Below are 13,799 nucleotides of genomic sequence, written 5' to 3'. Positions count from 1 at the left end.
ACAAGACAACAATATCGAACTTCCTTCTTCACCAAAAGCCAATTCCATAGAAATGACGATTGAAAATACAGATCGTGCCCCAGAATGGCCAGAACCTTTGGGCCGGCACGCATAAGAGAATAAAATAATGTGTGTGTGTGTGCACAATATAAATTTCTATAAACACAACTGTAAATGCATACACACACACACAGTTATGTATTGTCACTTCTGTTCTATGATTCCAATGCAACTTAATAGTTTTCGAAATTATCACAACATATGTATGTTGACAAATGTGCACAAACACCTTGAGTGCATTATATAAAGTTATCATTATTTCCAAAATTATGAAGTTGTAAGGCTGTCATGCGAACAGAAACGTGCATATACATGTATATATATATATATATATAATATATATATATATATATATATATGAATAAAAAAATGGAGTTAACGCAGGTGTAATCAAATATTTTTACTTTCGACACATGTTTCGAAAATTCCACTGATACTATTCAAAAGAATAAATGGTATAAACAATGCAATCTTCTCCTCAGGCAAAATACACTCATCTATTTATATATATATATATATATATATATATGTATGTATGTATGTATATATGTATATATATATATATATGTAAATATATGTATATATGTATATATATATGTATATATATGTATGTATAATGTATATATGCACTTAAAGTTATTTGTATATGTATATATGTATATATCCACATACATTTACATATATGTATGTATGAATGTATTTGTGTATGTATGTACGTTTTTATGCACATATTGACTTATAGAAAGATCCATGCACGTATATGTATAAGACCGATATCGGTACATTCACAAATACATACACACACACGTACACATACACACGCACACACACCTGTATCTATATCTATATCTATATCTATCTATCTATCTATCTATCTATCTATCTATCTATTTATCTATCAATCTATCTATCTTAATATATATATATATATATATATATATATATATATATATATATATATTATATATATATATATATACGTATATATAATATACATTTCTGACTATAAAATTTAGGAATATGCATATATTTCTGCGTGGTTCTTAAGCATATGCACAAATGAAAATCATTCACAGATAAGTAGCGACTACAAACAAGGTAAAAACAATATATGAATACCGTAATCTATACCATTGACAAAGTCTGAATAGAAATATGCTTCGCATTCATTATCCATTCTCAATTACATTTCTCAAGCATTCTTCGCTTTTCTTTTTATCCGTCAGAAGTCTGTTTAAGTAGTTTTCACATTAAATATTTCGAGCTGTTTGTTGTTTTGTGTGTTGTTATCTGCTACGCGCCTTCTGTGATAAATGAGAAATTCCATCTCGTAAATAATATCAAATATTTATCGACAACCCATTAACTGCAGGCTTTTACAAAATAATTCTCGGTTTTTGCAGTTTTGCATATTTATTTGTATGTTTGTTTGTTTGTTCGGGCCTTCGATTTTGTCTTCGAAGTATTTTAATTTGTAGTTTATTACATACATACATACATACATACATACATACATACATACATACATACATACATGCATGCACACATGCATGCATACATACACACGTACATACAAACACACATGCACTCATACACACAAATACATATATACACATACATACGTGCACATAGACATACACACACACATAAATACATGCCCATATACACATGTACATAATAAATACGTAAATACATATATACATAAACACTAACCTGTATCAATACCTGCATTCATTCAAGCTTAAATATATGAGCTTATACACCATACACAAATATATATGCGAAGAAAATTAATGTATATTTCTAAAAAATTAAAAGTATTCGTGACTATACACACACACATACTCTCACACAAGCGCACACGAAGGCACATGCATATATACGTGTATGTTTGCGTATGTATATACTTAGATACTTAGATGTACATACACATATATGTATATAGAAGTATATACATTGCGTATAAGTATGTACCTACGTATATATATAATATATATATATATATATATATATATATATATATATATATATCTTTACACACACACACACACAAATATATATATATATATCTTCAGGCATATATGTATTTTAATATAATAGACTGATTCAATCAAAAATACAGCTATGCGTGTGTGTATATACCACATACGTATATAAAGGTACGTGTGAGTGTGCGTGCAAGCGTTTGTATGTGTGTTGTTGACGTCATAAAATAAGATTTCGTAATTTTTGGAGAGAAAATGAAATAATTCTTTATTACAATCATTGGATCTCGAGATACATCGCATAAATCTATAAGCTATATCAATGAATGCATATATATATATAGTTGTGTATGTGTGTGTCTGTGTGTGTGTGTGTTTGTGTGTTTATTTGCGTGTGTGCACGCACGCCTCTCTTATATTTGGCTAGCAAGTCCCCTGATGTGAAATCGCGTGATGAAACAGCCACCATCATGCTAAAATCGGGAACATATAGTTTATGAGGTCAAGAAGAGTGACGAAAGGATATGGACGAACCTACCTGATTGACCAAATGATTAATTGAAAATTGATTAAGTAAAATGATTAATTAAATATTGGTTAAATCTATAACGAGTTCAGTAATAATATTAAAGACTTGGCTGAGAACCATCGCCTGTATTTATAATGGGTTCAATAACCCATATGGAAGGTTCAAGAACATATTTTCCCATCATGCATCTTCACACGTACTTTCTCCAGTCATTGCTATCCTATCTCCTCTTTCTTCTTACTTTTGCTCTTCTTTGGATTTTTTACTACATACCTGACAAAAAGCCTTATCCGAAACGTCACAATATTACTTTTAACATTCTCTGAAATCATTTTCAAGCATCATAGTCATAATCGTTCTGAAAGTACGGTTGACTTTCGCCGTTTCTTTTGTAATTTGCCATCGTTTGTGACACACTGTATACAAACATATATGTGTGTGTGTGTGTGTGTATGTAGTCAGCTGTACAACTGCTTCTCTATCGGTTAGAACTTCATATTGACTATCATAATCCTGCGAGCCTCCATTATACTGGTTAGTCTCCATCTGTACTTAACTGTATCAATACCTGTCATATACGGAACATATGTAGGGGGAAAGTATTAGGCCTTACGTACGTTTCACCATTGTACTTGAAGAGGAATTATTTAAATGTTTGATTATATAAATTTTTCCATGCACACACACACACAAACACCATATATATGTATATATATATATATATATATATATATATATATATATATATATATAACTTTCCCATATTCATATATACATACACACATAATTTACATATATAAATCCACTTGTATAATTTATGTATATACATTAACTTATATATATAAACGCACGCCCACATGCTACACACCTATATACAACGTACTAAGTAACGCACCCACGCACATTCAAGCATTCACTCTCTCACACACAAAAGCAACCGCACACATAAACACACAAAAACACATAAGCATACACAGACACATATACACGCGTATATTTTTTTAAATATATGTCTGCCATAGAGGTAGACAGATAAATGGAGCTTCTTAATAAATGAAAGTGGAACAATAGAAGCAGCAACCCTTTTAAAGTAAGTGATGTGGCCGTTTCTGGAGAGAGGGAAAAAAAAAAGAAAACATGTAAATGGGAAATAGCTGGAAAGGATTATGCGTTTCAGTAATGTAATACATTGGAGGAAGAGGCAGACAAATGAAAATACAGAGAATACGTACACACACATGTATGCATATATATATACACAATACATGCATGCATGTATGTATGTATATATATATATATATACATATATATATACACATATATACATACATGTATTATTATGTGTACATACATGGATACACACACACACACACACACACACATATATATACATATATGTATACATACACGCGCACACAAACATATGTAAGTATATAACTATGTATGTATGTATTTATGTATGCGTGTCTGTATGTGTGTATATATCCCTGAAAGATAATGATACATTACCTTTAGAAAGAAAAACATCTGTTCATTCACACAAATATATCGATAATGATGACGATGATGATGATGAAATAGTAATAATAATAATAATAATAATAATAATAATAATAATAATAATAATAATAAAAATAATAATAAATTCGATTATTGGCCACAATACCATGGGATTGCACCTAGAAAGTTACCTTCCGAGGCACAGGTCGAGGCAAGGTTGTTTTATGGAAGACCAGCAGTCACCCAAGCATACAAGCCTCCCCTCTCCACGCCATTAATGTTATCCAAAGGAAAAGGCAAAGGCCGATACAGCTTGGCACCAGTGACATCACAACTCATTTCTACATTTGAATGAACTGGAGCAACGTGAAATAAAGTGTCTTGCTCAAGAACACAACACACACCCCAGTCCGGGAATCGAACTCACAACCTCACGATCGTAAGCTCGACGCTCTAACCACTGAGCCATCTGCCTTCACAAGGGTTAGGGCTTACATAAAATTGCATTAAATCACACACAACATAAAAGACAAAAACAGGACGATGGAATGGGTTTTACGACATGTAAACAATATATATAACGATTAAAATTGAAACAATTTAAATCTCCTAATAGGGGAGGCGCTTTAAGGACCTCGTGGAAAACCCCACAAAAGTCACCAGTGCCTGAGCAACACAGTAAGAGCTGTTCTCCTTTCGTTTACAGGTGCGCGCTCAGAATTGGTCCTTTCACACTGGCCATTCTTCCAACATTCACCCATCTTTCAACAAACTTGCTACAAGGCGACACTTCTCTCTCCATCCTCAACTTCGATTCCAAGTGGAACTTGAAAAATTTGATGAGGACTTGGCCAAAGTGGAAAGTGTCTGTCTTTAGCCCTTTCAAACTGGTCCACCATACTACCTCTTTCGTGAATAATAATAAGAAGAATAAGAATAATGATGACAATAATGATAAATGCTCTTATGCAGTACCAGGCCTAGCTCTTATGGCAACTCATCTTAACTTTTTGGGAGTGTTATCATGTACTTTATGGAAGGAAGCTGATAGAGAACAAAGTATTTACATGTGATGGTACAGCTATATGATGTGCATTGGGTATACACACACACACGCACACATATACATACATATATATATATATGCATAGCACAATATATATACACTTACATGCCCGTATACATTATATATCTGCGTTCTTAGCATTTTAAAAAGTTTATGATACGCAGACATATTTCTTAACATAACATATCACTCTGTCTGTCTCTCTCTCTCTCTCTCTCACACACACACACCCACACACCCACTGATTTACGGTCACACACGCGAAGCAAAGACGCATAGGTTTATCTTTCTTCGTCGCGAATAAATAGAAGCTCATCTTACACACATACACACACACACATACATACACACACACACACACATACATACACACACACACACACACATGTAAACACATGTATGCATTCTGTAAATATACCGCTACTTGCCTTTGAATATGGGTTTGCTCAAAGCTGCCAGCATCTTATTAATGACGAAGGAATAATATCAACAACAACAACAACAACAACAACAACAACAATAATAATAATAATAATAAGAAGAAGAAGAAGAAGAAGAAGAAGAAGAAGAATATGATCACATGATAAAATGAATATAAATAACAATAACCTCTAAGACAGTACAAAAAATATATAAAAATAAAGCTAAAATAAACAAGAATACAAAAAAAAAAATCTAAGTGTATCATTTTAAGGCTGAGACGGGCGATGTAACTGATTGAAGAATATTAATTCTCGCAGATCAACGTCAATCCTGTAATCAATAGAAACAACCTGTTCACTGGTAGAAGAAAGGGAAAAAAATAATCAAATCACAATCTGCAAAACGAAAACAACTGATTTGAACTAATTAATTAGTTAACTTAATTCCTCTCCTTGTTTGTTTTCCTTTTCATATAAACCAAAATTATGCGATTATTCTATGCCCTTTCAACAATGGGCTTCCATTGTGAAGCGTATAAATAAACTTCAAAGGGGAATTATCGCTAAATATGACACAGCATAAAAAGCGAAGAATTAGACAAACAGTATAAATGAATCTATGTTTTTGTACGAATGTTGTGATAATTTTAAATGTTGTTATTTTAGGAATATTTATTGATATCACAGACAGACGTTTTTGTTTGGCAATGAAGTTAACCAGTGTGAAAATATTTAACTAAAATGATTCTGAAAATTATGGTGGCAAGCTCCGTAGACGAATTTTAATCACAAAGGAAATATTGGTTTCAAATTTTCGCACAACGCCAGCAATTTTGCATCGACCTCCGGTACTTAATTTGTATTAATTTTATTGACCCTGAAAAAGATAAAAGGCAAAGTCGACCTCGGCTAAATATGAACTCAGAACGTAAAGAGGGACTAAATGCCGCTAAGCATCTTGTCCTTGCTCAGCACAAACTCACTGCCCTAAATCTTTAGAAAAATATTAAAGACATAAACCCCGTGGCATAAATCACGTGCCATATACTTTTCACGAGACGTTTTAGTGGACCCCGTTCCTCGGCAAGTTTATACACACTGGATTATGTTTGAAGTCCGAGAAGTTAATTATACACGAATGTCTCTACATCCAGTGGTAAATTATTCGTAGTGTGAAGCTAGAATATTGAAGCAAGGAAGATATTTGGTCTTGTGGTATTTAGCTACAGTACTTTACGTTATTAGTTCAAATCTCACCGATGTCAACTCTGCCTGCCATCCTTGGTAAACTAAAATAATGGTCAGAAATCGGGATAGATTTTAATGGCCACTAAATTCCACCCTGCTTTCCAGAATGTAAGGCTATGGTAATAAAGTCGAGATCTAGTATGGCATGTCTTTCATTTCCTTTCCCTCTCTTTCTTTCTCAGTCTTCTACGTCGCACATGTAGAACAAGGTAAACACATTTTACATTTCACTTCAGCCTGTCATATTTCCCTGATGAAGAAAATCTATCCGAAACGTCCTTTTTTGCGGTTAAATGATATATTCCATTTTGTTAACATTTTGTACTCACTATTTATTGATAGAGACTATCACTATATTTAACATCATGACTCTCTGATGCCAGGTTAAAATGATACTGTCACATTCCACACTTCTTACTTTAGAGCTAAAAATACACATTATTATCGACATTTTTTATTTCATTAATCACAAAATCTGCTCACAGCAGTGAAATCAATACACATAATATAGATTTATGGAATCAACTACGGGTGTGTGTGTGTGTGCATGTGTGTAGGTCTGTGTGTATTTGTGTGTGTATGTGTGTGTGAGTGTATGTATATGTGTGTGTATGTGTGTATATGCGTGTGAGAGCGTGTGTGTGTGAGTGTGTGTGCGTGTGTATGTATGTGAGTGTGTGTTTGTGTGTATATGTATGTGTCTATGTGTGAATGTGTGTGTGTTTGCGCGTGTGTGAAATGCTTATTGTAGTAATTTAGTAGTTTAGCAGTACCCGTAGCTGTTAGAGTATGCTTCTTGTCTAATGTTGCTTTCTCTTGACAGATAAAAATTCCTGAAAACCCTCTCCACGGGTAATGAAAGCAATAAAAGTAAGTGTGTAAACCGTCCTATGCTGCCGCAAAGCCTATGCACCATTTACGCTCCTGAAGTACGAAGGTGAATCCAAATATTGACATGGAGTACCTGAAATCCCAAAGCTTCACTACAAGGGATCTTGGAGCAGTAAAAAAAAACAGTACATTAAAAATGTATATAAATATATTGGGTTGGCGAGAAAGTAATTTCGTTTTTTTTTAGTGTGAAATAAAAGTAATTCTTTTTAATACAAAGAACAAACTTTAATAAATTATATATTTTCCATTTTGTTCGATGACGTTTTCACATCTTTCTAGAAACTTCATGATTTCGCGGTCATAGAACTTCTGGTCCCTATCAGTCGAAAACTGAAGCAAGTGTGATTTCAGCAGGTCATCATCATTATTAAAAGTTTTACCATTCAAAGAATTTCGAACATTTCGAAATAAATGGTAATCTGATGGTGCAAGGTAAGGGCTGGATGTGACATCACTTCTCAACCAAGCTCCAATAATTTTTCATGAATTAACAAAGACATGTGTGGTCCAGCGCTGTCATGGTGGAATACGATGCCTTTACGCTTTGTCAATTCTGGCCGTTTTCCTTTGATTGCTTCCTCAGTTTCATTAGTTGTTGACAGTAAACATCAGAATTTATCGTTTGCTTCCAAGCAAGCAGCTCGAAATACTTAGCATCTTTGTAATCCCATCGAATTGGTAGTATGAACATTTTTAATGCAATTCAGCTTTTGATGTGGTTTGTGCTGGCTCATTCCGCTTGGACCATGATCGATTTAAAATTTGGGTTTCGTAACGAGTCCAAGACATTTTAAATGATTTTCACTTGTTGTGTGTAATACATTTAGCCTCTCTGCAATCTCTCGCAGTTACATGACAAACAAATTGAATTATGGTTTTGATTTGGTCAATATACAACAATACAACAATAAAAACAATACAAATAAAAAACAAACTCTAAGTGTATCATTTCAAGGATGAGAGGGGCGATGTAACTGATTGAAGAATATTTATTCTCGCAGATCAATGTCAATCTTGTAATCAATAGAAGCAACCCGTTCACTGGTAGAGGAATCAAGTAGGTCAACCAGAACGTAGGTCAACCAAAAAGTAGGTCAACCAGAACGCTGGTCACGTTTGAGTGAAAAATCTCCAGAACTAAATTTTTAAAACCATTTCTGACAGGTGCGTTCTGTTAAGCAATCAAAACCATAAACTTCACATATCCCTTTGTCAGCCTCAGTAGCTTATTTGCTTTTACGGAAATAAAGGAAGCAAAATGTGGCGAGAATGTTCGTTTTTGCACTCCATATTAATATGGACACCGAACTAACAGCTGTAAGCAAATTATGCGCAATTTGCTTCTCTAGTAATCTAAAAGTTACCGCTATCAAAGGTCAAAACAAAATTATTAGATAGTATCTTGGCGGAGACGGTTATAACAATGAAGGAAAGCTAATGTAGAAGGGGAATGTTTATGCCAATGATGGCGATGGTGATGACTAAGACGACTACGGCGACAGCAACGAAGATAATCGTTATGATGATGATGATGATGATGATGATGATGATGATGACGACGATGACAATGATAATGATGATGATGATGATGATGATGATGATGATGATGATGATGATGACGATGATGATGATGACGGTGGTGGTGGTGGTGGTGGTGATGGTGGTGGTGGTGGTGATGATGATGATACTGGTGCTGAAGATGATATTAACGGCAATGTAACAGTGTACAATTAAGAGCAAAACATCGATAATTACCTGGTCTAGCCACACGTTGGTCACTAAGACTTGATTCTTCTCATCCTGGAAATATAAAAGAGGAAGGCAGCGCGTTAAACCATTATTCTGATATTTACGACATCATTGGCAAATGAGAGAGAGAAGAAGGAAGAAGGTGAGGCCACAGGGTGCGAAACTATGAAGAAGGGAGATATAAGCGGAGGAGGAGTATGAGGAAGAATAGTGAGATGTTGAGGGGAGGAAACGAAGAAAGAGAGAGAAGAGAGAAGAGAGTGGGAAACAAAGAATTCGGATACGAATAGAGGGAAAAAGAGAAACGCATTGCATAGAGCTTACACAAATGCCTAAAACACACTGAAAGATATACACAAACACACACATGCACACATAAACACACACATGCTCACTGTGTGTATGTGAGAGAGGGAGAGAGAGAGGGAGAGAGGGAGAAGCGGGAGAGGGAGAGAGGGGAAAAGATAGAATCGGGAGTAATTTTTCTGAGAAAGTGTAAGAACGAAAGATCAATGAAAAAAAAGCGAAGGTTTAACTTAAGTAGAATTAATGGAATTTAAATATTTCTTTTTTCTGATACATGTAAAAGACTGAGAAGTACAAAAAAATAACAGACTCATCAATAACAAGAACAACAACAACATAATATGAAAGAATAAATGAAATAGTACACGTTGCCTTATTTTCGTAACCCATATCCTAGACTTGTTAGATTCCACACTCTTTAAATGATTTTCTGCTTCTTTTTCCTTATCTTTGTTGATATTGTTGTTGATGTTTTCATAATGTTGTTACTGAGGATGTGCAGGCGCGCGCTGAATATGACAAATCGACAAGAATACTTCACGGCGATGATGATGATGACAACGACGGCGACGGCGTAGATGGGCGTGATCACCGTTCGTAATGTATGCTCTTTCTGCAGCTGGTCTCGTTGACCGAGTTGCTTGCTCGGGGTCAAACGTGGAAGATGATAGGAAATTTGTCATCTAGAATGTTGCCAGACTCTCTCTGCACCTGAATAATGTAGTCAGTGCAAAACTAAACCCTACATTCCTTGGTTGTGAGTCGCGGGTATGAGCGTCTGTGACCCGGGTGCGACCGTGTGTCTGTAGGGTGCAACCCTGTGTCTATAGGGCCAGTCTGAGTAGCCTGTTTCGGAGGATTTTAAAACCGAGGGTTATGATTTGTTTTCCAACGCCATTAATTTGCCAGTACTATATCACTGGGGTTTTGTTTATTAGGGTTAGACGTTAAGGGCCGAAACGCCTTACTGGGTGTTTCTTGTCTACAGTACGACAGCTGTTCAGCTGGCATAGCATCCTGAGCGCCGGCAAAAGAATCTATCAGTTCCGTATCTATCCCAAACATATGGGGTTTATGGAATTGTGCTTTGCTGAGACCCCCCCCCTTCAGTCATGACTGACCATGGGATTGCATCTAGAAAGTTACACTCCCAGGCACAAGTCCTGGAAAGGTTGTTTGTGGAAGACCAACAGTCGCCCATGCATGTCGGCCTCCCCTCTCTACGTCACCAGTGTTATCCAAGGGAAAGGCAAAAGGGCCGATACAGCTTGGCACCAGTGACGTCGCAACTAAATTCTACAGCTGAGTGAACTGGAGCAACGCGAAATAAAGTGTCTTGCTCAAGAACACAACACGCACACACACACGCGCGCATATATGACAGGCTTCTTTCATTTCCAATCGTTAACAAAATTCTGTAACAAGGTCTTGGTTGGCTCGTGGCTATAGTAGAAGGCATTTGCTCAAGATTCCACGCAGTGGAACCATGCGGTTGATAAATAAGTTTCACACCACTTGGCCACCACTGCAAATTTCAAAAGCCCTTCCCGAGCCAAAGGATCATATTCTGTTTCTCACGGAGAGTTTAGAAATAAATGTATTAAAATAGTTTAAGAGGTTTGGAAAAGCAGTGCACAAACCTCATGTTTTATTAATCATACCTGCGTTTAAGTGTAATTAAAAATAATTCTTCTTTCCTAGACCCTCAGTTATTAAATCCTTAAATCCTTAAAAATGTTTCAGCCCGAAGGCTGCGGCGATGTTGAGGTTTCTTTGAAAACTCAAATTATATTCTAAATTTCGTTTAGATATTTCTTGCCACTTCCCTAGACATGTTAAGCCCCTCTCATTGCTCGTCTGTCTTCAGAGCTTTTAGTCCCATCGCCAGGTAAGAGTCCAGTTAATGAAGTGAAGCATAATTTTCAATAACTGAAGAAAACTACAGCGAATTGTTAATTTGACAGACTTTCGAAAATTCTAAAAATACTTTCAAGCCAGACTCTGAAACAAAGTATTTTTTATTGTATATTACTAAATTAGAATCATATAATTATATTTTTATATTAAATAAATAGAAATTCATCAAATTATATTTGTTTGAAAGGTAAATGTAACTTCAGTCTTTTCTCGCTTACTTTATAAACGATTGAACTAAATTATATTTTATTATTATTCGTTCTTTATTTTTTGTTTCAATTGGCAAATTTTGGTGATAGCAAACCACTCTTATATGATAGACTTGGGTGACAGTTTTATTGTTCTTAAAGAAGCCGACAAATTAAAGTTATGGAGATACATTCACATACTTTATCAAAGCATCTTCATAATTTTGGAAACAATTCTGACATATTGTTGTGTTTGAAGTTTCTATTGACTTTGATGTGTCAATATGAAACACAACGAAAAGATGAAGATTCACTTCATACTTGGCTTTTGCAGGCTTCTCCTCTACAATCTCATCTCCACCTTCCACAACAACTTTGTCAATTTAAATCTTTTCATCTCCTTAATAGGTTGTTCCTTCACCAACTAGTACATTATATATTATAGGGTAGACGTGTTTGACTTTAAGAGCGAATACCTCGAAATGTTTGACAGCGAAATCTTAACAATTTCTTTTGTAATCAAGAAGATTCGTTCTTACAAAAATGAGACAGAAACGCGTTGTCCGACGCCATTTTGAATATATTTGCTGTCGTAAAAGAAGCAGATTTTAATTGCAAATGACAGATCAATCGCACCGTAGTGTTTGATATATTTGCTTTGCAATAAAATGATAAAATAAATCATCACATGAGTTTGTTAATGACAAACTATCACCTGTAACCTAAAACTGAAACTTAACTTGATGCGGTTGGCTATTTAACGATTGAACGTAGGAACTGATGAAGATATGAATGTTGTTACAAGTTATAATACTCCGAAAAATATTAAAATAGAGATATCCATGTTGTAAAACAAATATGAAAATGCAACACAGCCATAGAAGTTCATAAATACACTTACAGCAATGAATTACAAACATATATATATATATATATATATATATATATATATATAATATATATATATAGGAGGAGAGTTCACGAAAAAAAACAACAAAAGACGAAGACAGGTGGCGTACAAAACAAACAGATGTATTAGTATAACGCTCAGGAATTGAAATACTCTTTAATGTTTCGAGCTTACGCTCTTCTACAGAGAGGGACACAGAAAAAACAAATAGATGTTATATATATTTATATGAAAGTAGTACTTTCATGTGTGCGTGTGTGTGCTTATGGATATGTATATACAGTACCGCGCAAAAGTATTCGGCCTCTTTAAACTATTGTACATTTCTACTAATTGACAACTTGTAAGCGTATGTTTCGCATTATATTTTTTACAGATGAAATATTAGCCCTGTTGGAGCCATTTCAATACCAAATCATTATATGCCTAATAAGCGAGAATTTGTCAGAAGGTCTCCAGAAAAGCGAAACGACCCACGTTCGACCACGAAATCAGTGAAGTTTGGGGATAAGATTCTGATGTGTTGGGGAGATATAGAAAGTATGATGGTTCAAGAAAGTTGGTTAAGATTGACGGTAACTTGGATAGTACCAAATGCATCTTGTTACCGAAGTACAATTGGATGAAGGAGAGATTTTTCAGCATGACGGACCTCCATGCCATAGATCGCGTGTGATACGACAAATTCTGACTGATGAAAGTTACCGTGTGGAAAGATTGGCCAGCTGAGAGCCTTGATTATCCTCGAGCATATGTGGACAGAACTAATGAGAAGAATTCGTCAAAATTCCACGCAATCTTGAAGTGTTGTGGGAGCTCAGCCACAGAGAATGGCATCTCATACCTGTGAAGATAGAGAAAGATTTGTCTGCATCTCTTCCCAGGAACATTGAAGCAATTATTCAAACTAAGGGAAGTCACATGAAATATTAACAATGTACAATAACTTCTTCAAATGAACATTATGCAATGAATTGCTATTATAGTCGTTTACTTGTTTCAGTCATATGATTACGGCCAAGCTG

At 35.0% G+C, this 13,799-nt stretch overlaps 1 protein-coding gene across 3 annotated transcripts in view; it reads right to left on the bottom strand.

The window, feature by feature from the left end:
• LOC115218048 (neuronal acetylcholine receptor subunit alpha-2-like) overlaps positions 1-13,799 on the bottom strand; it is a 129,595-nt gene that overhangs the window by 65,157 nt on the left and 50,639 nt on the right. For all 3 annotated transcript variants that reach the window (XM_036507880.1, XM_029787807.2, XM_036507879.1), the window contains exon 3: positions 9,460-9,504. In XM_036507880.1, coding sequence (XP_036363773.1) covers positions 9,460-9,504 — 45 coding nt within the window. The remainder of the gene's footprint in view (positions 1-9,459; positions 9,505-13,799) is intronic.

This window comes from Octopus sinensis, linkage group LG12 (genome assembly GCF_006345805.1).
Source record: "Octopus sinensis linkage group LG12, ASM634580v1, whole genome shotgun sequence".
Taxonomy (NCBI): Eukaryota; Metazoa; Mollusca; class Cephalopoda; order Octopoda; family Octopodidae; genus Octopus; species Octopus sinensis.
Note: the sequence above shows the minus strand (reverse complement) of the source record. Positions and strands in the feature narration are given on the sequence as shown.